This window comes from Pteronotus mesoamericanus, unplaced genomic scaffold, assembly GCF_021234165.1.
Source record: "Pteronotus mesoamericanus isolate MK-2021 breed Mesoamerican mustached bat unplaced genomic scaffold, CSHL_Meso_final contig_78, whole genome shotgun sequence".
In the NCBI taxonomy this organism is placed as follows: Eukaryota; Metazoa; Chordata; class Mammalia; order Chiroptera; family Mormoopidae; genus Pteronotus; species Pteronotus mesoamericanus.
In genome coordinates, this window is record NW_026555258.1 from 19,686,763 (window position 1) to 19,714,239 (window position 27,477).

At 42.4% G+C, this 27,477-nt stretch overlaps 1 protein-coding gene across 6 annotated transcripts in view; it reads right to left on the minus strand.

Moving 5' to 3' along the window:
• PALM2AKAP2 (PALM2 and AKAP2 fusion) overlaps nucleotides 1-27,477 on the minus strand; it is a 399,871-nt gene that overhangs the window by 66,029 nt on the left and 306,365 nt on the right. The window contains exon 1 of one of the 6 annotated variants that reach the window (XM_054584543.1): nucleotides 1,846-2,111. The exons of the other annotated variants lie outside the window; for them this stretch is intronic. Coding sequence (XP_054440518.1) covers nucleotides 1,846-1,881 — 36 coding nt within the window. The 5' untranslated portion in view covers nucleotides 1,882-2,111. Of the gene's footprint in view, nucleotides 1-1,845; nucleotides 2,112-27,477 lie in introns of those variants that run through there. 6 annotated transcript variants of the gene reach the window in all.

Below are 27,477 nucleotides of genomic sequence, written 5' to 3' on the forward strand. Positions count from 1 at the left end.
AACAACAGTCGAGTGGGGAAAGAGGGACATTAAAAAAAAATGTATTGTCCCCATTTTTTCCATTACTCTCCCTTGCCCACACCCCCCACCCTCCACATTCAATCCCCCCCCCCACCCCCGCCTCCCACTGCCTTTGTCCTTGGGTCCTTTATGCAGGGAAAGAGGGACACTGATGATGTCATTTGAACCCCCTGCCTGAAGCCTCTGCGTGTACCTTTCAGTGACTTGAGCCATTAAATCCCCCTTTTGAAGCCGGTTTCAGTAATGCGGTAATGCTCACTTTTAGCAGCATTTCACTTCCCTTAAGATCACACAGAATTAAATTTACATAGATATGGAAACCCAAACTGCAAAAACATGAACTTTTTCATTTTTAGTATATTACTTTTACTAATTACAGTATTTATTATACATTTCTTCAGCTGCTTTCTATAAATTGTACTTTACATTATGCCATTTTAATCCACTAAGTAAAATATGAGGAAGCGACTCCTCGCATTGTGCAATTTTTTCATTTATAACTCTTTGAACAAAGAATCAACAAATCAGACTTTGCTTCTAACATTTCACTCAAATTTACACATGGCAAGTATCAGACAGTGCTGTGTTATTTGTTACACAATGATTTGGCTCCATCTTCAAAAGTAAGGGTAAATTCCATACCCAAACATGTCAACAGAAATTCTAAACAAAGTATCATGCTTTGGATAATCTAACTGTTCTGTATCTTGACTGTGGTAATAAATCTTCAACTGCATGCATTTATCCAAACTCATAAAGAGTTAGTTTTACTGTGTGTAATAAGAAGTGAATAAATCTTAAGCACGGATTAAAAAAAAATCATACACACACCAACAACACAAAACCATGAGATTAGAAAAAGCACCAAAAACGAACACACACATTAACTTATAAATCAGCACACACTGATTTGAAAGGGTTCTCAAAATGAAGTCTCCTCTCTTGAGTTAAGAAAATGTTTTGTTTTTAACAGCCTGTATTGACCACGGACAATACCTGACCTTTGTGAACTGGAAGAAGTTCAAGTGTGCAGCTCCACACTTCCTTTCTCTACTTCTCTATCACTTGAGTGCTGTAGACAAAATTGCATAATATCTCCTTCCACTCTTCGACTTGGGCTAAGAGAAGCTCACAAAACACAAAAACTGCCCCCAAATCCCTGCAGGGTACAGAACTGGGTTTGAAAGGGAGTTCATATGACAGTTTCAAACCTAAGAAAGATACTCTTTAGCTTTACCCCCATGCTTTGCCTTGCCAACATGTTCAAGATCAGGGACAAGTAATCCAACCAGATTTTAAAGCATGACATGTATACCTTTCACGTATTCCACTGCTTATAAATTCTACGCCTAGTTTCCCAGCAGTGCACCTAAAATCATTACTAACTGGTTTAGAAATAATTATAGCATTCAGTGATCAGGTGAAAATCCCAGAGAACAATTCCACTTAAGCGTTGCCTCCCTGAGAAGAAAGTGCTAGCTATATAAATGGAAGGTCCTAATGTATTTCAGCAATTACTGGGGACAGAGAAACAATTTACACCAAAATTGGAACATGGAGCAAAAAAGCATTTTTATAGCCTTAGAGCTATTCTGCTAACATTCTTAAAGAAAAGATGTCCATCAAAGCACACTAGCAGCTATTTAGAATTTCCAGAGCCTGAAATGTCTGGGGTGTGCCTTTTCTTTCCGGGCAACTCCAATGCCTTGCGTTCATAAAGGTGATTTTTCCTAAAGAATGACGGAAAATGTGCCTAAATGAGTTTGAGGCACGCGAGGTGCAGGTTCCCAGGGCGGCCCTCAGCAGAACTCCGAGGAGACCTACCGTGAAGAGCGAGAACAGCATCCAGGTGGCGATCATGACCTCACTCTCCCTCAGTGACAACCTGATCTCGAGAACCAGCCGCTCCTAACGCTGCGCCTGGGTTTCCCTTTCCTCGGCCGCACACCCGATGTGCAGGACGCAGCCCTCTGCCAGGTCACAGCGTTTCAGGTGGAGTGGGACTGAGCTGGCACCCTGCGTGCACAGGGACCTGGTGGACACTGCCCCGGGAAGCACACAGACTGCAACGTGAACCGGCCCGACTTCTCCGATTCAAAGGTACACTTTGGAACCGCGTTAGAGCCTTCAAGGGCAAATGAAACAGGAGTCGAGTGTATTTATTTTTACACAGCTACTAATTATCAGATTACATTTTATCAGATCAATTATGATCCAACAAATGCTAGCTGTTAGTTAAATTCAAATAAGGTAATGGGATAACAAGCCCTGAGGAAGCAGTGGGCCGTTCACTTTTTTTTTTTAAAGTTATGATGAATACAAACACCCGAAAGTGACCTTCAAGACTCTTCTGCTCCTGTAAAGCCGCTGGCTCTCCACAACAAGGAGAGTCACTGGACACTGTGTTTACAGTAAAGACAAGTAACTCTATTGGCTCAAACAAAGGCACCTTTACAAAGAGAGGAAGAAAACCTGTTTCACAAAGAAGCAGGCGCAAAAAGGGACGAGCCTTTCGTGAAAAGTGATACGAGATGAAGTCAAGGCACTGATGCTCCTGTTCTGGAACGAGAATTCTAGCCTCCCAAGGTACAAAAGTCAAAACCCTACTTTTACTGAGGACCATATTAAGAGGAATTTTAAAACAAAATAATCATGTCCTGTTTTTAAGAGATTTGGGGAAAGGCCATGAGAAATTATGTTTGTGGTATCAGGATGGCTGGCTCCCCCCTTCTTTTTCTTTTTTCTTTTTTAAATTTTTATTTATTGATTTGAGAGAGAGAGAGAAGCATCGATTTGCTGTCCCACCCACGGATGCATTCACTGACTGATCCTTGTATGTGTCCTGATTAGGAACTGAACCTGCAGTCTTGGTACATGGGGACAACTCTCACCTACGGAGCTACCCAGCCAGGGCTGCCTCTGCTCCCCTAAGGCTGGTGGCTGCACTGTGACCTCACTCTCTGGCCACTGAATCAACCACCGCTGGTGTCCGAGTCAGGCTGCATTCTTCAAGAGAGGTCTTCTCTCGGTTGGGTTTTTACATGCTTTATGTTATCTATAGACATCATGTTCATTCTTCTTTTAGAAATTCTATCAGACATATCTTGTCTTGACGTCAGCCCCAATTTCAATGAGTGAAACTGAAGGAGGCATTTCTTTAAGATACACACATGTGCTCTTCCTACAAGTAATCTAATTTGCCTTCCCTCGTTTCCCACTAGCCCAACCAGTACCCTCTCCACCGCTCAGTTCACTCTAGCCACAACTGTCTCCTCCACACCAAATTGGTTCCTGCCTCGTGACCTTTGTCCTTGCTGTTCCCTTGCCCTTGAATGTTTTCTCTAGCTCAGCTGTTTGATACACTTGTCTGTGATGATGAAAATGTTCTATAACTGTGCTGTCCAGTATGGTAGCCACTAGCCATATGTTGGCCGCTGACTATTTGAAATGTGCCTAACATGACTGAGGAACAGATTTGAGAATGTTATTTCACCATTGAGGCAGCAACACAAACGCTGCCTCCTCCATGAATCTACCACTGGTGGAGGCTCCCCTCATCTCTTCTCAGCACTAAACACCTGAAAGTAGTTGTGCCTGTGTTTGCTTCACATCCTTTTCCTCCTCTAGAATGTAAGGTCCCTGAGGACAGACTCCTCATCTCTCTTATTCCCTGCTGCCTCCCAAGTACCCAGAACAGTGCCTGGCAAAGACAAATACCCAGTGAATGAATGAATGAATGAATGAATGAATCAGTTCACCTGGCCAACATGCTTCCTCAATGGAATGAAAAAAAAGAGGGAAATCCATGCATCTTAGCAGGTGAGTTGTGAATCGCTCTTATCAGAACTCTGACCCATGGAAAACACAGCTCATCTATGGTATCCAGCTTTGTTTTTGAATGGTGAGGAGGTGGAGAAACCCCCAAACGAGAATCCCAAGCTTGGAGACTTGGAAGCCATGACTTGCAGTCCTCCAAGAACAGACATGAAGTTCCTCTCGTGAACAGGACGAGCCACCTCTGAACAAATGGCTGCAAACACAAAGAGCCACAAGATTAGTGGCAGCCCTAGTAGGGATGAGCCGTGTCAGGTACTGGGTGTGGTGCAGTGATCAAGACAGACAGGATCCCCTACCCTTTGGGCACTCATTTCCTCCCGGAGGAGACAGACACGTCAATAGTACTAAGATGATGCATTAGCTCTGGGACTCTGTGAGGGGGGCTTATACTGATGCTACAAGAGCACAAGGAGAAAGAAACTTCATTTAGCCTTGGGTGGTCAGGGAAGGTTTCTGGGAGGAAAGGCTAATTATGCTTTATCTTGAAGGAGGACAGAGTTAGGACAGTCAATGGTTGTGGGGTAAGGGCTTAGGAGTAATGTGGAGCTGGAAAATAGCTATTCCAGGCTGGAAGGATAGCAAGAACAAAAACAGGCATGAAGGGGCAAACTTTACAGAGAACTACATGTACCTTGGTTTTACTGGAGTATAAAGGGCGAGGTCTGGAGGGGCAAGACGTAAGGCTAGAGAAATGAATGGACAGTCAAATCATAGATCTTATAGGCCTTGACGGACAAGGATTTGGGGTTTTATTCTCAGGGCAATGGCTGAGAGGCTTTAAAAACAAGGATGAAATGGCTGCCTGCTTTTAGTGATCTTCATGATCCTAGAGATGTACAGGTGGTGGAGAAATTGGAAAAGGTCCTGACACTTGAGACAAATACCCTATGTAGGACAGGGATGGAAAATACTGCCAGTGTGTCCAGAAGCCTGATGGTGTCAACTGGGCCAAAAGTGATATGGCTGCCAAAGAGAGGATGATACTTCCTCTCCCAATTATTTTATTTTCTTCACAAAGTTTGGTTAGTTATTCTTAAGTGTTTACATTATTAAGCTCCTATAAATTTTGCGCAATGGTGACCTAAGAAGTACATGATGATTATGTTTTCTTGTGTCATATTATGTTCTTCTCTGGAATGAATAATTACCTCATTTCCCCCAATTCTTAGTTTTCTATGCGCATATTTCTAACTCCTCCAACCACAACTTCACAGGGCTTCACAAACCCTCACAATAGCATTTTCTAAATAGTTGAGTGGATCAGAAAAATCAATCATGTCCCACACCTTTTGTCTTCCTGCTGCAGTCTTGCCTGGTTGATGGCTACACTATACTTTGCATGCTCCTAAGTTGGGATTCCTGGTCTTCTGCTTTTATTTACTCACTCATTTTGCTGGAGCAGATCCTTCAGTGCCTTTTCTTTCCCGTTTCCCACATTTCCTTTCCTTTTCATTACTATTTTTATTAAAGTATCTAACAGTTCTGTGGGTTTTACATAATACAACAATCCCTTAACTCCACACTCTCACCCTACTTCCCTTCTATTCTTCCTCCCCAAAAGGAAGCATTTTAGATGATATTGGTAACAGGTTTATATTGCTTCCTTGTGATTTTTTTTTCCCGGTTCTTGGCGCTATTTCACTGACTTCCAATATAGAAAATGAGGGTTTCATGGTATTTCCTACCTATGGTCTCACCACACATGTGTACCCTTCCCATGCCCCATCCTCTCAATATAATTATACTAAAATTCCCAAAGGTCATGATCACATTGTCTTGATCACATAACACTCCTTTCAGGTGAGCCATGTGGTAAACTATAATGACTTCCTTTTTAAACATGTTTTCTCTAAAGTGGGTAACAGATCTTTTCTCCCTTTACTTAGAAATCAAAACCCATTTTGATTCCTGATCTCCACATGTGATCTACCTTTCTCCCCCTGGAAGGTTATTGATCTTCTCTTTACCACTAATGGCTTTTGAATAAAACTCGGAAAGGTAGAAAGCAAACACTTAAGTAATTATTTTTAAAAAATATATTTTTTGCCGTCCTGAAAAATGTAGATCCTAAGCTGTCAGTGGGGAAAGGCTGAGAGCCACCAGATTCATAAAAAGTTTGCAAAGACTCAGGAATGTTTTGACATTCTTAAAACAGACCAATCCTCTTTATCTTAGCCATACATCCACTTCAGCTTAGAGCCAAAAACATTTTGTTCCTGTTGTCTCTTCTCCTGTTATCCACGTGCTTGTGAATTTATACCTTTTTTAGAAACTCCCTTAAATGAAATAAGCCAGCCACAACACGGTAAATGTTGTACGATTCCCCTTACAGGAGGCACCTGGGGTAGCCAACCTCAAGATGAGGACGGTTGCCAGGGCTGCGGGGAGGGGAGTGGGGCGTTCATGTTTAATGGGGACAGAGTTTCAGTCTGGGGAGATGAGCAAGTTTTGGAGGAGGATGGTGGAGACATCTGCACAACAGTGTGAATGCACTTAGCACACTACTCAGCAGTACACTGGGCAATGGTTCAAATGGTAGCGTTTATGGTACATACATTTTACCACAAAAACCCAAAGCAAACCTCGTTTTACATCACTGTAATGAGGTTTCATTTGGTAGGGAGCAAAAGTAGATGCATGTATTCCATCTATCACCTTTATGCCAAAGTCTTTTGCAAATAAGTTTTTTTTTTATTCTATTCTTTAGGCCAGATATTTACCTATATTCTTTAGGGTATATAAGAATTACTATAAAGGGTTACAAAATCATGAGGGATTCCATATACTATACTTAATAGGCGATTCCAAGGGTGATTCTTACCTCCTTCTCATAGGTACACTGCTTTAGAGTCTAAGCTCCCATATTTAGACGCTACTGTATGGATTACCTTGGGCTCTATTAGCAGAAGCATAAAACTAAGAACCAGAAGTGATACTCTGAACTAGCATACAGGGCCTTCTCTTGCCTCCACATACAAAAAAGGTACCTGTTAGTGGTGAAGGGATTCAACTATCAGGTGAAATACAAATGGAAGAACTGAGCTATAGTGAGCCTGGTGGGAAAGCTTGGGTTGTCCGCGGGGTATGGTGTGGACATGCAAACATTCCTTCTAATCTCTAATATCTGAAGGTGTGTCATAGGACAGGAAATGCACAGATTTTGTAAAACCCCTAACAAGGATGACTGATGCTCAAGAAGAAAAGTCCATGTAAGAAATTCCAGTTTAGAATAAGGGAGAATGTTTGGCCACTCAGGCACTGCCCCAACACAGACTGAGCTACTACCGAAAAAATGGAGCCTTAGTGGTTGAAAGAAAGACCACTTGGGAAGAGGTGCTGGCGCCTGGACTGGCTGACCTTTAGGAGCTTTTTTTGTTTTTTTTAAATCCTCACTCAAGGACATTTTGTCATTGCTTTTTAAATTTTGTATTTATTTTATCCTAACCCAAGGACACTTTTTTCACTGCCTTTTTTTTTTTTAAGACTGAGAGACACACACACCCTTTAAAAGCTCTTTCAGTGCTGGGATTGTCTGTGAAAAGGCTTAAGTCCACAGAACATAAGCTGGAGCAGTAAACAAAAGGCTGGGCCCTGCCAAGCCAGAGAGTAAATGTAGTAGGTTCTATTTTAAGAACATAATCCTCTAAGAAAAACGGGCTCCCAAAAAAGGAATACATGATTATAGGCAAAGTGCAAGCCATGATTCTAGTCACACACACCCCCCCCCCCCGCTAAGTTTCCCCAAGTTTCTCTTTTTAACAATGTGAATTCCAAAATACAAGCAAATCCTAATTCCCAGTGAAGTGCTCTGCCGCTAGTTGTGAATTTTTTTCCTCCCTAAAAATACAACCTTTGGATTCATCACTTTTCATCAAGAAGAAAACCTTCAACTTCAATTAATTTGACTGATTTTCCAAAGTTCACATTTTTCTAGAAGGTGGCTTTGGAAAATTAAGCAAGTAAGAAAGAGTATCCAAAAAATCATCTTCTCTTAGTTATTAAAATATGCATATTCTTTCTGCAAGACTCTCAAAGCAGTAACTTCCTGTCAAAGCAGTTTCAATACATATCTTTTATTCATTTTCTGGGAAGCGACAAAATATAACACAAACCACAGATTCTTGAACTTTTGCTCATTGGTTCCTTAAGAAGCTCAAAACACGTTAAATATTTAGCTTACCCAATTCTTTCTGAACCACCAGTGGGCACGGCTTTTACGGATGGAGTAAGTGGAGAAGTCACCGGGGATGAGAGCATCCCAAGGACAGGCTTCCCACATCTAATCACAGCCACTGTGTCCCTATTGGACACCACTCTTATGGTTTTGATGATCTAGAATTATCAACCGTACTGGCCACTTCTATTAGATCTTCGCCCAACAGCATTAAGCACAGAGATGAAAGGGGATGGAATGCGTGGCTTTGGCTCCCCAAAGCTTTCATTCTCTTAGGAGAACAGAAGACACTGAAGGCCTTGCCCGCCTATCCCCTTGACTGCCATTGGTCTCCCTTCTGGGATGCTGCCCTCTGGTTGCTGGCAGGTTAAAGGTGATGCTGGGTTACATGCTTATAGCCCCAGGGCTACACCTGGGACAGCGCCTTCCATATGGAGGCTGTCAAATATACATTCGAGAAACTGAATGATGGAGAAAAATCAAAGATACTTTTTGAGTTAATGAACACCAACCTTCTAAGCAAAGCCTATACTCTCTCCCCATCGGCAACAAGGACAGCTATCCAGTGCCACGCTGTGCATCCTCTAGAGATGAAGACAGTGCTGCTCTGTTCATTGGCGCAATCACAAAATTTTTTCCCCCAAGTCTTTTGCATACTATTCCTCGGGGAAATACCCAGGGAGGCCGAATATTAACCTAACATCTCAGCTCAAAACGTAAAACAAGCTACATACCCTCACATCTCGCTGCACACCACAATGGTGCATTTGCTTCCCTTCAAAGAAAACATTGCCCATTGCTAGGAGATTCCGAAGCACTTCATCAAATTCTACAAGTGGGAAGTAATATTTTTGGCAGGGTAATGTAGAATAAGTCATTGAGGGCAACAAAAGACTGATTTTAAAAGAAAGCATCTTTATTCAGCCAAGGTTGAACAGCCCAGAGCAATATTTCAAATTAACTATATGAGTTTCCTAAAATAAACTGTCATATGGGGTTGTTATGATTGGACACCTCATAGGCAAAGCATGGTTCAATGTATTTTGACCACGAGAAATATTCTTCAGACAAACACCCCAAGTGTACTGGTTCTTTTCTAGATAACAAAGGGTAATTGTTTACTTTCAAGAGAACAAATGTGTCCTCCACCATTATTTTTTTAATTATTTGAGTTAACAGTAGTACAGGAGTGCAAGTGAGTTGTCTTTGTAATTACAACAAAAGCTGCCTAAACCCCCAGAGAGAGTGTTTATTGAAAATTATCCTCAGTGCAAGAGAATGAAAATAAAATAACAAACCCATATATAATAAACACTAAGAATGTCTCAAAATATTTTGTTAATCTCCATTTGGGGAGAAAAGCTCCTTTCCCAATCTGCTTTTAACGTCACTTCTGAACAAGGAACAAAAACAAAACAAAATTTAAATTCACAGGTGCTAAATAAACCAAGATTTTTTTTTAAAGATAAAAGTTGATAGTGTTGGGAAAAGTCACTATGGGAAAATAAAGACTGATAGAAGAAGTTGTCATGTATTTAGCAAAGAGTGACCAAGTGCCTACTATGTGGCAGGCATAAGCCACTGGAACATTCTTTATTATGTCTAAGTACACAAAAGGTTCTCATGTGGCCAGTATAATGAAATGCACATGCCTCCTGCCAGAAATGCAAACTGCCTAAATCAGGGGCTGATAAAACAGCCCATGCCTGAGCCAAATCTGGTTGCCACCAGTTCTTACAAATATTATTTTATTGGAAAGTGGCCACGCCCATTCATTTATACATTGCCTAAGTCTGTTTTCAAGTTCCACAGCAGAGATATTGCAACAGAGACCATATTGCCTGCAAAGCCTAAAATGTTTACTATGTGCTCTTCACAGAAAAGTTTGCCTATGCCTGGTCTGTATCAAGACAGATCTGTAGGTGAACCCTGGGGTTTATTCAACAGCATTTGCCCAAGGAGCTCTGGACTTCCTGGTACAGAGTGACAGAACAGGCAGTGGAGCTCAAGCTAATGTAGAATAATGATTCTACAGAGGACAGAGATGAATGCCCTGCCTCACTGTGTATGGGCTACATAGCTTTGGCAGTTCACAGAATCTCTCTGAGTCTGGGGTTTCCCTGCTGGCAAATGGAGGAGCCAACACCTCGCAAGATGTGTAAGTGACTTGGGCCGCTGTAAAGCACAGCCTCAAAGAGAATGGACTGTTGCAATACTTAAGAAAGCTAACAGGCAATGCGTGCTTAGGATGTGCCGAGTATCATGCCACGTGCTTTCTATGGGTCATCTCAGCCACCCTGTTAAATGGGCACCACTACCATCATCCTTTTGCAGATAAAGGAACCAAGGCTCAGAGAGGTTAAGAGTTTTGCCCAGTGTCACACAGCAAGTAAGTGGTAAAGCTGAGACTCAGACCTAAGAGTGTCAGACTCCAGAACTTGTGCTGTTTACTACGAAGAGTACTGATTCCCACAACTGACCCATTGAGTGGTTCTCTACCCAATCTACCCATTTTATTGAACAAAGGCCTGTTGGGATTGTTTCTGAGACAAGTGCTGGGCCTGGGCCTGGCACTGGAGTGGTACCGTCTGTTAAGAACTAGAGGTTAAGAACTGCCCATAAAATAAACATTAAAGCTTTATCTACACAGGCAGTGAAAGGGAGCCCCAAGCAATGATACAGTAATCTTACCTTGATGAGTGTCAGGATCAATTTCAAATTAATAAGTAACCCATAAAAATTGGCTTGTCTACACCCTCTGTAGAGGCAGCCTCAACTCTCTTGTCTTCTGTATACTTCCAAATGTTATGAATGCACAAGTTGGGACCCAGCATTTTTTAATGTTACTTTTTTAAAATCCTCACCCAAGGATATGATTTTATTGATTTTTAGAGAAAGGAATGGGGAGAGGGGAAGGAAGGGGGGAGAAACATTGTTTGGTTTGGTTGCCTCCCATACATACCTGGACCAGGGGACCAGGGATCAAACCTGCAACCTAAGTATGTGTCTCGACCGGGAATCGAACCTGCAAAGTTTTGGTGCAGGAGACCAAGCTCCAACCAGCTGAGCCACCTGGCCAGGGCGGGACTCTGCACTTTTTCTTAAGGAAGCACATGTAATATACAAATATTAGAGAAAACTTTACAGTATCAACAAAGAATTTTATAGTCCCGCCTTTCAAAAATGGACCTTCATTTGGCAACTTGTGAAATTCTATTATTGCCAGTTTTACCCTTCAGAAAAGCAATCTGGAAATATGTCTCAGGAACCTTTATAGCGTTGCCAGTTTATCCAGTATTTTTATTTCCAGGATCTGTTAGGTGGAAATAATCAGGGATGCTTACAAAAACATAAGGATAAGCATGTTCACAGCAATATTATTTCTAACAGTAAACATCTAGAAGCCACCAAACCATTCAACATAAACCATTATCTAAGTAAAATTCAATGGAATGTCATGTAGCTATTAATGATCATGTGCCGAAAACAGACTAACCTGCACGGAGAGACAGTGCGGACTCTTCACTAATGTAAAGGGCTGAAACTGCCCCAGGTTAAAGAGGGCTAAAAAGACGTGACGTCTAAGTGATCCTGGACTGGACCCTGGTTTAGGAATTTAAAAAATGGCTATAGAGGGTATTTGAGAAAAAACTGGCAGAGTTTGACAATGGCATTTACATTAGATATTAATACTATATCAAGGTTAACTTTCCTGAATCTTGAAACTTTATCATGACTATATAAAATAATATAATGGGCTCTGCAACTGATTTGAACTGGTGCATAAAAATATTGGTGCGGTTCAGCTGGATGGGCGTCATCCCGCAAAGTGAAAGGTCGCCAGTTCAATTCCTGGTCAGGGCATGTGCCTAGGGTGTGGGTTCAGTCCCTGGTCAGGGCACTTGTGAGAGACAACTGACTGCTGTTTCTCCCCCACAGCAATGTTTTTCTCCCTCTCTTTTCCCCTCCCTTGCTCGCTCTCTCTCAAAAAAAGAAAAAGAAAAAGAAAAAGAAAATGCAATAAAAATTATATATAATAATGTATACAATATGCATACATTATATATAAATTCATCTACTACATATGAATATGAAGAGACAAAAGGCAACTATGGGAAATGTGACTAATCAGTGAAGAGAATACAAAAATTCTTTGTACCATTTTTGCAACCCTTTTGTTTGTAAGTTTAAAATTATATTAAAATGAAAAGTTAAAAACAAAAGTCTGAAATTTTGTTACATGAGAGAATGCTTATGCTGTAATAATTTTACTGAGTTAAAACATTAGGCTACAAACTATATACTCAGTGTGATGTTTAAAAATATATACATTAGAGAGAAATAAACCTAAATATTACCTGTAACATACCATTTCGGAGTGGTGAGATTCTATTTGAACTTTAGTTTTAAAATTACTTTTATATCTTTTGTGTATCTTCAGTCTTTATAGTAAATGTGTAGCATTTTCACAATCAGGAAAGAGTGAAATATTATAGGAAAAAATATGCATTTCTATGAATCACACAAACATCTGCTCAGTCTTCAGAAACTCTTACATACTAGCTTTATACGTCATGTCAGAAGAATGTGAAGATAAGGCATCTAAGTCCTAGAGATTAAATCTGGTGTACAAGCAGCAATATCCCATTGCATATTTGAAATCACTTTCCACTAAAACCTCAGAACAAGGGAGGCTGCAGGGCCAGTACATGAAAAAGCTGGCATCCCAAGCTTCAGCTGCAATTTTCTTGGGGTTGTCAAACTGACAGCATCAGTAATTGTGTCTATATTAAAGAACATAGTCTTCTAATTCGCCTCTCATAATAATGTGTTTTACCTCTATTCAGTCCTAAAAATTAAAATACTATATATGGTATCTGTACAATTTTTTTTTAAACTGCTGGAGTCAGTGGCAGACATACTGTCCTATTATTTCTAATATTTCATGTACATTTCCTAAAAACAAGGGCATATTCATACCTAAGCACAATACAGCCTCAAAACCACACAGTTAACACTGACCGAATCCTGCCATCCAAACTGTACATACGCCACATTCAAATTTTAAGTTGTTCCAATGATCTTCTCACCAACAAAAGGGTCCAATCCAGGGTCCCCTGTGGCATAAAATTCTCATGTCACTTTAGTCTCCTTCAATCTGGAACACTTTCTTGGTCTTTCATGTCTTTGACACTTTTAAAGATTACAGACTGGTTATTTTGTTGAATACTGCTCAATTGGGGGTTATCAGCCATTTCCTCAAGGTGAAAGCCAAGTTAAGCATTTTGTAGGAATATGACACGCTGTGTTTTTCTCTTCATCCCAGTCTCAATTTGTCCAACTACTGATGCCTTTAACTTTGAATATTTGATTAGGGTGCCACCTACCAGGTGCCCCTGCTGTAAAGTTACTGTGTTCCCTTTGCAATTAACATATATTTTGTTGGGAGATACATGAAGCGATATAAAATCCCGATGGGACAGTGTCCTAGCTCAAAATTCTATACTAAGTAGTAATAAATTCAACCTCCAGAAAAAACAACGAACACATCCTCATATTATTTGCTACTTACATTTAAGAAACATAGTACCCCTAAAAAGTATTTTTCGGAAGGAAGATTTTGAGTTGAGGCGTGGGAGGGAATCTCTCATAATATAGACACTGCAATTCGCCAAAAGCAAATGTATGTTTATCTGCACGAGTTCCAGAAGGGCGTGCCACCCATAATCCCTGGGGAAGCTGAGAAAAAAGAAACATTACTTGATGTCTAGTTATATTCTTGGAGCTGGCATCTGAAATACATTCTTGACTCACCTGAATTTTCTTATCTGTTCTTTTAACAAAAGCCTTTTAACTGAGATAAAACAACAAGCTGGTCTAACCCGGGCAGGAGTCGCTGGGTCACGTACCAAGCGTGTCCATAGAGATCACTCTATAAAGGCCCATCCACCGTGGTAATTCTCAGCCCAGATCATGAGGCTCACTGCAAGCATTGCAGTTGAGGAGATTTCCTGAAACCCCCATGGAGCACAACCTTGTTCTTTTTTATTTAAGCATTTTCCCCCAAAAAGCTTTGTGTTTATCTAAAAACACAAGACCAGTGATGACGCACTCTTGCCCAGAGCAGAGAACCTGTCAGAAGATGAACTTGCAGATAGAGGGTTCAGGGTTCATTCTGTGCTTTAGAATTTATGATTGTGAGGTTATCAAAAAGACTAACGCAGAATCCATTGTAATTTTCCTTTCTGGTAGCCAGCAAGCACAGTGGTAGAAATCTTTCCTAAGGCAATCCTTAACAATTTGGGTTTGTTGCTGAGTGAATTCCGAGGCCTGACTGAAGGATCTAAAAATACACAGTAATGCATTTCTATTCTTTCTCATTGCCCGAGATTTCCACTTTTTAAATAAAAAAGTCTCTTCCAAGAATCAAAATGGAGTTGACATGCACAGTTAAGCCAGGAAGGAGAAGGGAAACCCAGCGAGGTGTGCTAGAGGGGGGTTGTTTGGGGTGGCAGACCCCGGTGGGCTTGGGGAGGGAATCAGGAGATGCGGACGTGAGCAGAGTAGTCCAGGAGATGAGAGCGGAGTGCCTGGAAAAGAGACAATTCACCAGACGGTCTACACTCTGGCTGCTCCCCGAGGCGGGCGATCTGGGCAGCCTGGCAGCATTTGAGGACAAGACTCACACGGATACATTAAGCCTTCCAGGGGTTCGTACACCTCTCGAGAAGTTACACTCTTGTAAGCACTGCTCCCCCAACTAACACATTACTCCTGCACCAAAGGATGAGTGTCCTAACTCCAGGTCTCTCGCAAGCCAATGTCTTCTCCATCCCCACCGCCATCCCTTAGTGCCATTTGCAGATACCGGAGGACAAAGGACACGTAATCTCCCTCAGGTCTGCCTTCAGTTCTTCCCCATCCACAAATGATACTATAGGCAAATTCTATCACCTGCACAATTCTGGAAAGATCCAAGCTTAGCAGCAGGCAGTTTGGAGAGACCTCTGATGGATCGGGGATCGCCGCACTCTGCTTGCATAGCGCCATTTGCCAGGTGAGACATGGAGTCGATACAGAGTGGGCCCACCACTCCAAGCCGAGACAGCAGCCTGGCTTCAGGGTGTTCTGAGAGGCCACTTTTGCCCTCCCAGCCTGTGCTTAGCACTCCTCCATTCTTCACATATGGGCAGGAAGCCCTGAGTTTGGAAAAGCCCTGCCTCAGTGCCAGCAGCTGGCTCCCTGGCTGGGCAAACCATCCTGTCTCTCTTACGTGCCACCCTAGCTGATGAGTTACTAAGTTTATGAGACTCAAGAGTTCACTTGATAAATTCCCAGAGCTTAAGGTAAACGCCAGATCTTGAAAGGCTGCTGTGGAATCTGGCCCCCACAGAGGAAAAAAAGGACAGAAAGAGGAAGGATGGAAAGGGAGCCAAGCAAGGGTCACAGGAAAGGTCAAGGAAGGATAAACCTGCCTCTTCCTTGTTGTCCTATCGCCATAGTCCTCCAAGGCTCATTGGTCTTGGACCACCACAAGTGCCTCCAAACTTATCAGCTAGTGGCCACCTGGGAAATCTTACTACATGATTCAACGTTAGGAAAATGTTTTCTTTCTGCCTGGGAGCTAGTTTTAATAGGGCATCTAAACACACAGTACCTGACCCTTTCACATCACAATATTATTCATAGTCACTGCCACATGGAGGTGGTGAGATTTATCCCTCCCATGTTCCCGTTGGTTTTATTTCCTGTTTTTATCTAGATTGCAAGGCTAATAAGATGCCTAGTAATAAAGCTATGCAGACAAGTAAAACAGACGACACACATCTGCAGTTTTAATGAAAAAAGATAAAGCTTGAAAATGTTTGCAGAGAGATGTATAGTACCACTAAGCATAAGAAGTCAAAGTGATTGAATGAGTCAAGTTTTACATAAATGCCATCTTCCTTTCTCTTAATCATTCAAAAGACAACAGACAAAAAGGCTTAGCTTGCCACTTTTGAGAACAGAAAACCGAGCTGAGTCCTATGAAAAAAGATGTAGATTTAGGATTGTCTCATTTTCTCTTCTTTCTTTCCCTCTCCCTGCGCCTCACCTCTGCCCATGTCAACAGCTTGCTTCACTGTTTAAGAATCTACATTTTACCAATAGGCTTACGCAACAAATTTCCCTGTGTATAGTGTTATATTGGTTCAGAGGAAATTTTTGAGAAGGAAAAAATGGAAAAATACAATAAAATTAATTAATATGAACTAACGATAACACACCCTTCACTGTTTCCCTAATGCTCAGAGTCTGCAATATCTGTAAATATACAGTGGTGAGAAAAACCATAAATCACCAACTATGTTACTGAGAATGACCTTATAGCTCTTGTATATTATAAACAAGTCATGTGAAGCCCAAGGTCAGACATTTCGGTAATAACACAGTGATGTCCAGAACACAGGTATCCCACAAGTCACTCTTAAAATCACTCAGTAACACTACTTCAGTATAAGGGAATTATATAAATAGAGTTTTAGCCAAAATTTACCAAACAAAAAACTAGAACAGCTAAAAATCCTGGAAATATACCCATTTCCTGTGCATCTTCTATGCATCAGTGAGGTAGGACAGTTATTGCACAGAGAGGCCTCTAACCTAAAAATAATTGATCTTCAATGAAAGAAAACTGGAAGGAGGACGGGTCACCAAGGACCCCTCTCCACCCAGGTGAGCAATCACAACGGGAGAAAGTGACCTGGGCCATGAACCGTCAAAGATGACAGCTCCGAGGGGCTGCGAGGGGTGGTGAGCACTCAGGTAAGTACAAGGCTTTCCAAAGTTAGAGAGCACCTGCGGGAATCTAAGAAAATGCAAAATCATATTTGTGTTCCTCATTTCTTTGAGAAAAGACATAGACATTGGGTATCTAACTATAATATCCATAAAAATTATGTTTTTAGCCCATAGTCCAGCACAAATTAAGTTTACTCTTTACTCAACGCCTATCAGACTCTTTAAATATTAGGACACCCCACAGGGAATTCCCATTATCTGACCATTTTAATGTATAAAAATGGCAACTTCAGATGCATTCTTCCTAACTCAGTATCTCCAACTGCTAATTCTAACTTTGCGAGATGGGGGAGTATTATTCCCATTTATAGATGAAGAAAGGGATATGAAGAGGAACAGTAAGTGACCCAACGTCAGGGAGGAACCAAGAAGTGCTGCGTTCCAACCCCAAGTCAAGGACGAGGGGCCTCCCTCACAACAGCACTCTCTGGAGTCCTCTGGGCTAGTTCAGGCAGCTAAACATATACTTAGCAGCATACAGACCATACTTCATCACTTTTAGACTACCGAGTTTATTTTAAATTGAAATATATTTGACATATAACCTTGTATAAACTTGAGGTGTCCAATATGTTAACTTGATATTTATATATTTAATATTATACTACAAGAAGTATATTACTTATATATTATACTACAACAATTAGCACCTCCATCATGATTGGAATATAGCATATTAAGTTTTGACACATATTTTATACCACTAGCCAGGTTATCATATTGACCAAATTACATACTGGCACTTGTCTTAGACTTCTGATCTATAAAAATGAGGACTGGACTAAAGACCCTTTATTAATTTCCTTAAGTTTGAATAATTACAAATAAAATAAATGGAACTTTTAGCTTTTATAAATGATTATTTTAAAAATTACCACTGTTCTTTGGAAACTAGCCAACCAACACAGAAAAGTTGACAGTAGAGAAAGTCTTTCTAGCCGTTCCCTTCTCCTCTAACTGTGGTGGTCTGTCTCCTTCTGGAATATTGCCAGGTTGTGACCTTTAGCCATTCCCTTGGCTTCTGAGACTCGGTGTCTTTGTGTGCAAAATGGAAAAGGGGTGATGTCAGCTCAGCCTCCTCCCGGGGGAAGATGAATACAGTCAAGTAGGTGAAAGCGTATCTGCAATGGGTTTTGTGCAAGGTTGTTGGGACCGCTTTACTGGGAGTCATGATCACGTGTTTCCGTCTCTGGAATTTGCCAGAATACCCATCAGGTGGCGATGCCTGCCAACCCTCTTCCTCCCAGAGGTCTCACGATTCATTAGCAGGCAGCCTCCCTCCAGGAGTTAGGACAACAAAGGCTGGGCATCCTTGAGCTAATCGAATGACTTTAGAAAAATGGAAATAGCCATCAGATGATGATTCAACCAAAATAAAAATTCCTATGAAACTACTCATGTAGTTTTATAATCATGTTCAAATCCGTCCTGATAAATCCCACCAGGCGGAAACTGGTACGTGTGGGAGAGCCTGAGAGTCACTCACCACAGTTCCACCCCTGCCTCACTTGTCCAGTGACACGGGCTCCGTGGGGCCGATGGACTGCTCGGAAGCCGTCATTTCCTCAGCGCCTCCTGGCCATCCCATGGTTTTAGATCAATAGGCAAACGCACACTGTTCCCCCAAGAGTAGGGAAAGGTTTAAATTAACCACATAAATAAGTTACAAGAATGACCTGCAGTGGATTTTAAATACTAAAAATGCACCTGGCTCATGATCAAAGGATACTTCTCTTCTGTTTCCAGGACAAGCAATGTTTTGAAGTCAACCAAGAGGCTAACGCAAATAATACCAGTAGTTGTCAAGAAACACTTTAACATGTCAACTCATGTCATCCTGAATGGTCAGGGGAAGGAAATATGTATTTATTCAAAACTACATTATTGGAAATGGGCCGGCCACTTTGGACTTGTTATTGCACTTAATCCCTACCAGCAACAGCTAATCCTAGGTATTATCACCCCATTTTGCAGTTAACAAAAGCAAGGCTTCGGGAAGTAGAATGGCTGGATTAGGTCACTCCAAGTTCCCCACCTTTTCAGGCCTCTTTCCCCACAACCTAGACCTCTGTAACCTTTGACCTTGGTGAATTTCTGGATTACTGTGTGGCTTTAGAAAATAAAATGTGTTGCAAATCCAGTCAATTGGACACTGAAAACTGTCAACCTCCTTGCTCCACTATGTTCTTGCTTCCATACTGTAAGACCCTTCTTTGGTGGGCAGTCCCACAGGCTGGCAATCCGGGCTAATTGTTGCCGGCCCCTTGTTTACTCAGAATTGAGGCAACAGAGGGAGGAGCTGCTGTTGTTTAAGAAGAGTTCCAAGCCTGCCCTCACTGGAGGACACCCAGGCCCACCAACGCAGCGGCTGGTACAGGGGTTCCCACCCCAACCCATTACCAGCATGAGGGGTTACCAAGCCCACGGCAGGACCCCTCCTTCAGTAACTGCACCACCCCTTACTTATTTTCATGCAACTCACTGCCCCCTTAAAGGGGACAGGAGTCTCAACAGGAAAACAGAAAAAGAACGAAATAACAAAAATGGCCAAGTGAGATCTGCTGGAGACTCTGTCCTACTTAACCAATTCATCATGCAAGTTTATTTGAGCAAAATACCCACCCCCGAAGGATTATACAGTCCGTGAAATTCTATCTGCCTCAAGTTCTACTGATACTCAAAATTACAATCTCAAAAAAAAAAAAAAGTTTCCCAATCTGGGAAATTCTCACTTGCTAAAAGCCACAGAAGTATTTCCAACACTGCTCTCAAGAGATTTTGGGGGTAAAAAATGAAAACTTAAACAGAAAAAATAAATCTCCAAGGTCTGTTTTCATTTTTAATGACAAATATGAAAATAAATTTAAAATCATGCAACAGACTTCTCCCCAGCCCAGCAGGCTGAGCCACTGTTAACATAAAAAAATTCTTAATCAGAAATGCTAATAGAAAGACCACCACAGACCCTGAGTTAACCAAAGCAAAATTCCAAGGCCAGCAAATTCAAGTGCAGACCATTCGGCTTTAAACCAGCATTTGGGGGGAAATCTTCATTACTACTAGTAAACAAATATAGAAAGCAATATGCCAAGGAAAGTTGAGACCTTGATATTTTTCCTCTCACACAATATTAGTTTACAGCTTAGCAACGGCTAGGGTGGAGGAGGAAATTCCTCTGTTCACACCCCCCTCCCCCCATAAAGGCCTATTTTTTTTAGAGGACCATGTACAATGTATTAAAAAAAAAATCTATTGTTGGTTCCAGGGAGACTCAGATGTTTTTTCTCCCAGTTAATAATGGATTCAATTGCCTTGAAGTCAATGAAACCCTGGGTAGGAAATACCAGGCAGACAAACAGGAACAAAGTGAGAAATGGACCCACCAGGTGCTATGTCTTAGAGCTACATTCTTTCGGGCATCCTTTCACAGAAGGATTATTTTACTTTATTTTTAACTTTAAAATGTTTTCATAATTATTACTAGGAAAACAAGAGTAGTTCACTATTGAGATTAAAATAATCTAAATATGAAATCTGTCATTGAGAGAACAGCACGATTCACACAAGTGGTGTCACCAGACCTACTGTCACCAGGAGACTTGAACCTGGCCACCTACGCTCCCTATCTGCTCAGAGTTAGAGAAAGCCAACTCCCTGTCAGCTGGATGAAGGTTATCTACTAACAACCGCTTTCCTTCCTCATTCTACCTTTGTCCGATGATAAGAAAGCCAGGCCATATTTATTTTTATTATCAATTATCTGATAAGAACAAGTGAAGAGCTTTCTCTCTACCTGATAATACGACAGTCTCCCAAACAGGCTCCCATGCTAGCTAATATGACTTTAATCTTAAAAGATCAAGTAGGAAAGGCAGGACAGGAACCACAGATACTTCCAGAACTCTGACAAATACAGATACTAATGTTTATGGTCCTATTAAGAGGACAAGAACAGTATGTTAAAAATAGCCAAGCTGCCTGTCTTTTAGGGTAATACGTTGCTTCTTCTATATCCTAACATTCAATGCCAACCATGTGCCAGGCTCTCAGGTAAGCGAGCCTCTGTCTCCATTTTCTCATTCAATTCTCCCAACAACTCGAAGAGGAAAGTACTGTTATCCCCGTTTTACAGATGGGGAAACTGAAGCTTTACACAGGGTTCAATAATTCACCCAAGGTGACATGGGTAGGAAGTGACAGAGCCAGCACTTGAGCTTGCACTACCTGATGCTGGAACCCAAGCTTTAGCGTAAACTCTCCCCAAGTCATCCACTGGGCAAAGCCACCCACCCATGCTCTCATGGCCTGTCTCCAGTGGATGTCTCCTATTACACAGCTTTTGCACTGTGATTCACTTTTTCCTATATTTGCACTTTGGCACTTGCTAGAGACAGCGAACTCCTTGAAGGTCGGTCTGGCGAATTCTTTGGGTCTCCTGAAGCCCTCGCAGATGGGTCATGCCTCTCCGAAACAAGGGGGAGACAAAAGTGGACGCAGCCCCGTGTCCACTGAGGAATGAGTGAACAAAATGTGGTACATACATACAAGGGAGTGTTATTCACGAATATTAAACAGAGGAAATTCTGATACAGATGAACCTTGAGAACATGACGCTCAATGAGACAGCCAGTCCAAAAAAAGACAGATGCTATATAATTCCAGTTACATGAGGAACGCAGAGTAGCCAGATTCATAGAGACAGAAATAGGATGGTGGTTGCCAGGGCTTAGGAGGGCAAAACATGGCAGTTACTGTTTAATGGGTGACGTTTCAATTTTGCAAGATGAGACAGTTCTGGGGGTGGATGGTGACGATGGTTATCATCACAACATGCAAATGTACTTAGCGCCACAAAACTGCACATTCAAAAGTAATTCAGAAATAAATAAGTAAGTAAGTAAATAAATAAATAAATAAATGGTTCAGGTGGTAAACTGTATGTTATATATATTTTACCACAAGTACATTAAAAACCAACAAACAAAGGCAGGAGCCAGAAGGAGCGCCCACCGCAGAAATGCCTCCACAGGCACGTGGGGCTGGCAGGGGCTGACACAGTTGTCATGGTGTCAGAAGGACCCTTGGGAGCTGGCCCTCTACCAGGAAGTCACCCTGCAGGCCAGGCACAGAGCCTTCAGGGCTGCCACCGCTGTATCTACAACCTTGCAGCCAAAGGGTCGCCCTCTGAACACGCCCTTTCTGGCAGCGATGGAATGGAAGCGCAGGAAGCAGCCATCTCTGAGAACGTGTGTCTTTGAGACCTCGACAGATACCCGTTCCTATCTCAGACGCAGGGCCAGTGCAGGGCCCTAGGCCTCTATCATTTCCCTTGTCATGGGGCCACTGAGAGGAAGGCTTTCCACCTTGGAAATGTGAGCGAGTTAGTTTGCAGAGGAAACAATAACTGAGAAACGGGACAGCTCAGGATTCCTTCAATGATGGTAATTAAGGAGCTGCCCTGGTCCCAGGGCCAGAGAGCAGCCTAGAGAGCAGGGAAAATCTCGGTCCTACGATTTCCAACGAGGGCACCATTAACCACACAGGCTCGGCCCACAGAGGGCTCTTCAGGGGGATGGACCACATGGACCCCCAAATGCTCATGGTTGGGTGTTCAGGGCCCACAGGGTTTAAGACTTAGACTAGGCTCAGAGGTGAGACAAGACTCAGCATGTCCCAGGGAACATGTCCTTTGCTTTTCAAAATAGTTTTTCATGAACATGTTTTATCATTACAATTATTGATATCTCATTTAAGTCTTTTGGATATTTTTTTCCCATTTTTAATTAAAGTCAAAACTTGTACAAAGGACATACAATTTCTGCATTGATGACATTGCTTTTTATTGTGGTAAAATATATACACATCATAACATTAACCATTTTGAAGTGCACGGTTTCATGGCACTGAATACATTCACACTGTGCTATCATCGCCATCATCCACACACAGAACTCTTTTCACTTTGCAAAACTGAAACCCTATACCAACCAAACACTAACTCCCCACTCCCCTCTCCCGCCAGTCCCTGGCAACCACAGCTCTACTCTATGAACATTTTTGAAACCTTAATAAATGTCCTCCTTGCTTTCTCTCCTCCTTACATAGCTGGCTGGGCTTTTAATTTCAATGCTTGCTTGAGGATGTGGGGTCAAGGCATCTACGTACTTCCTGGTTTGTGCAAAAATCTAAGCCATCAACAAACAAGATCATGCAAGGTGGTTTAGAAAGGGTCCTTTCGTGCTGCACCGTGGGCATTTTGCTCTACTCCCTGGAAGCTCTAGGGGAACTGGCAAGACTTTAGAGAGGAGTGATCCCAGGCTCCAGGTTTCCAGACTTGCCAAGGATTCTGTGCTCCAACTCATGCTGGCAAGGACTAGCGGGGAGCTTCATCCTTGACCATGTGGACGGAAACGGTCAAAGCCGTGTAGACATGTGACTGGAAACCACAGCTAAAACCAGTACAGATGGGTTTGTAGATGACCCCCCTTCCCACAACCTGGCACCTTCTCAAACTTTGGACCCTGGATGCAATCAATTCCAAGGTGAGTGTGTTCCAAAAACAACTGAGGTGAAATTTTCTGTTAACTAAATAGGCTGAAGGCGCAGAGACAAAAATTAAGTTAATTCATGTAAGTTTTAAAATGCTCTATTTTTGCAAGCCTTTGCTTATGGTCTGAGACTTATACCCTCAATCGTAGTAAAAGGAAAGGCCAAGCGCGGCTTCTATTAAGCACTAAGAAGGCAGAATAGGAGGGTAATTATTAAGGGATTATCTATAAAAGCCAGACTATAGGAACTCAAATCCTGGCTTTGCCTCTAGCTATGTGCCCTTGACCATAACCTCTGTGCCTCAGTTTATGTATCTGTAATAAAAATATTATAACAATGGTATCATCCCCAATAGGATGTTATGAGGGTAAAGACAACACCTGCAACAGTGCTTAACTTTCAGTAATATTCATCATCAGCAAGCATCTTAAACTCACTTTAATCTCAGACTATCTGTTTTTAGGGAAGATTCATGGAATATGAAAATTTGAACTTTTTTGAAGTTACACTCTTCCGAAAGAAGCTTGATCACAATGTGTGGATGAAAACTGGCTTGTGTTAAAGGTTCAAGGTTTTGCCCTGACTGGTGTGGCTCAGTGGGTTGGGCATTGTCCCAAAGACTGAGCGGTCACAGGTTCAATTTCCAGCTGGGGCACATGCCTGGGTTGCAGGGTTGGTTCCCACTTAGCAGTGTGCGAGGGAACCAATCGATGTTTCTCTTGCACATCGATGTTTCTCTCCCTCTCTTTCTCCCTACTTCCCCCTCTATCTAATAATAATTAAATAAAATCTGCTTTTTAAAAAAGTTTCAAGGTTTTATTCCATTGTATGTGCAGTATATTATGTCTTCCTGTGCTCATACAAATTCTGTCCTTGGTTTGGATCCATTCTTCATAAAGCCCCAGTAATTGTTACTCTGCATTTGTCCAAGTATTTTGCAGCAGTCAATTGTGTAATGATTCTTGTTAGTGTTTTTCCAGGCCAATTTGGAAAGGCATAACCTGTGGTAGAGAGAGTTTAATGGATGTTGCAAGAGATGACATGCAGTATCAAGTCCAAGACGACCCTTAAGGAGTTCATGAAAGGTGAGGATGCACTTAGAAGGTGTGGGTTGGAGAGAGGAGGGGAGCCTTGCAAGGGATCAGGGGATGGAGCATTTTAGGAAAAAGACACAGAAGCAGAGATTGCCTTTAAAATTAAGGGACTAGTCCTAGTTGGAGGGGCTCACTGGGTTGAGCGCCAGCCTGTGAAATGAAAGGTCATGGGTTTGGACCCTGCCAGGGCACATGCCAGGGTCGCGGGCCAGGTCCCCAGTTGAGGGCGAGGGAGAGGCAACTGACTGATGTTTCTCTTGCACATCGATGTTTCTTTCCTTTTCCCTCCCTTCCCCTCTCTAAAAAATAAATAAAATCTTTTTAAAAATAAATAAAATTAAGGTACTACACACCCAGGGCAAGGGATGTTCAGACAGTTTAAACAAGTAGCTTTAACATACGAGAGCCAAAACTCCTGGTCCAATCTCCTCTCTTTCCTCTTGAGAGGGGACAGAGGCTCAGCCAGCAGAGAGACAAGGGGAAAATATGTCCCATGGGCTTGACTTTGACCAGTTCACCTCACCTGTCCAAGCTGCAGATCTTCACCTTAAAAATGGGATTAAAAATATCCAAGCACTATACAGGGCTGTTGTGGGGCTGAAATGGGATGTACCCGGCCTGTAAGATGCACTTAATCATTAATTACAATAATAAAAAGTCTAGAAACCATCTCTCACACAGCGGATGGCTTTTCTTCCTTTTGTTTTTATGCCTTTTAGACGGATATTAAAGACAAAATTATTTCTATTAAAATTTTCAAATTATTTACTTAAAACAACACTAGGAATCCACTGCAACGTATCAAATCTTCCCTTTAGTCACATAACTGATCATCCTTCATAGCAACCCCTGTCATGTTCTCAGGCCCCCACTAATTCCCTGTAAGTCCCCCTTTTCCAGTTTAAGGCCCTTTGGAGCCAATCAGCTGGTCTGGAAAGACACGGGCTTCCCAGACCAGGGCAGATACATTCCATTCTGGCCGGATGCCCAGTGCTCTAGCTTTTTCTGCCCTGATCCCTGAGTCCAAATGCTGGGGGTGGATGTTCTGCATAGCCTACCCGTCACTCCTCAGGCCTCCTTTCATTTCTATGGCCCCACTTCATTTGCAAAAGATGATGAAAGTTATGAAAGGAAGGTACACAGGAGTTGCAAAGAGGTTTTCCCTTACTTGGAATGCCTTGTTCTAAATCTATTCTAAACCTTGTTCCAAACCTTGTCTAGCCCAATCTACTTCACTGATAGTGTTCATTAAAAAGGAGTGGGAAATGACTGTTATAATACCTACAATGAAAGAAAGCTGGAAAACACAAGAGACTTTAGAAGGAACTAATCCTGTTTTAAAATTCTGGAGCTCAATAAAAAGAGAGTGTAATCAGAGTAAAACCAGAAAGTAGGTAGAGACGGTGGTAGCAACTTTGAAGGAGACATAGCTGAGGGACAGGAGCTCTTTACTGTCTGTAACTTCACTTCAGAAAATCTTCCCCCTTCAGATATACTGGGCATGTTGGCTTCACTTCCCAGTCATGATTTGGGTTGATTTTTGGTTCACAAAAGGAAAAGAGAGAGGGGCAGAGGAAATGAAGAAAACATGGTCCCAGATGTTCTGGGCCAGAATTTAAAGAGGAGAAAGGTGAGAGGATAGCAGTTTACCCATGGAAGTGCCTGCAGCCTGGTGGAATTAAAGGAGCTAAGGATGGAGGGAGATGCATCGACCCCAGCAGGCAGGAATGAGGTTTTGCCTCTTGGTGTCAGTCTGTCACTTACTCCCTTTCTACCCCCAGCCTCCAGGTGGCACAGCTGACCCGTTGCAGCATGCTAGAGACCTGGAAGATAGGACAGAGACCGGGCAATTCTGGCAAATGCAACAAAGAAACAAAAGGCACCGTTGCCAGCCAGGATTGGGGGAGTGTCACCTTTTAGCATCCTCAGTGGTTCTCAGTTCATGCAGAAGTGTTTTACTGCATCTTGGATAGGACAGCCAGACACTTTAAAAAACTCCAGTGGAAATCTTTCATGCTGCCATCCACACTCTTGTTCTCTTTTCCAGTCCCAATAAAGAGAATTGTGTTTGCACAGCACACGGCAGTTGGTATCATTTCATGTTATGATAAGCTTGTTCGAAATCTGTAGTTATCTGAACCTACAGAGACATATATACAGGACGTGAATTCTGGATATGGACAGCCAGACCCGGGTTTCTCAACTACAGACACTGAGGCAGGCAGTGGGAGGGCTCTCCTGCGCACTGTGGAGTGTTTCGCCGCATCCCACTGGATTCTATGCAGTGGCAGCCTTCCCCTCCTCCCAGGTAGCGGAATGGCTCAGAGTTTGTGGGTTCTGTCCTGAGGCTGGGCTACTTTTCATAGTAGTGAGGTGCTTCTCACAATGGAGGGTTGGTTCAAAATGCAGTTCCCAATTGAGCAGGTCTGCGATGGGGCTCAGGATTCTTTAGTTTCAATGCGCTCCTGGGCGATGCTGGCGCTGCGGGTCCCCAGACCACACTTGGCGCAGCAGGGGCTCCGAGCACTAGTTTAGTAACAGGAGGGGGCTGGGGGGAAACACTGGCCCGACACTGTGTCGCTGTGGGACCCCTGACTGATGACACACCTTCCAAGGGCCTCAAAATGATGGTGATTGTGAAGGCTTAAATAAAACAGTGAAAATGAAGCAACCAGTTTGTCATCTGGCTTACAGAAAATGTTAGTTCCCTTCCCCTTCCCTCTTTGCTCCTCCCCGCCCCATGCCTGGAAGCTTCAAGCTCAAGGCATCCCTGGGGATTACAGGGAATTCCCTAAGAAGAGAAAAATCTATTCCACGCAGAATGGTGGTTGGAGAGGGAAGGATTTCTCCCCTCTTTCGCTCCTCTATCTAATACCCTCGATGCTGGTTACTACGTAACATCTGTCATCCCGTGGAGGCTGTGAATTGTTTTGATAATGAAGCATATGATGAAAAGAATAT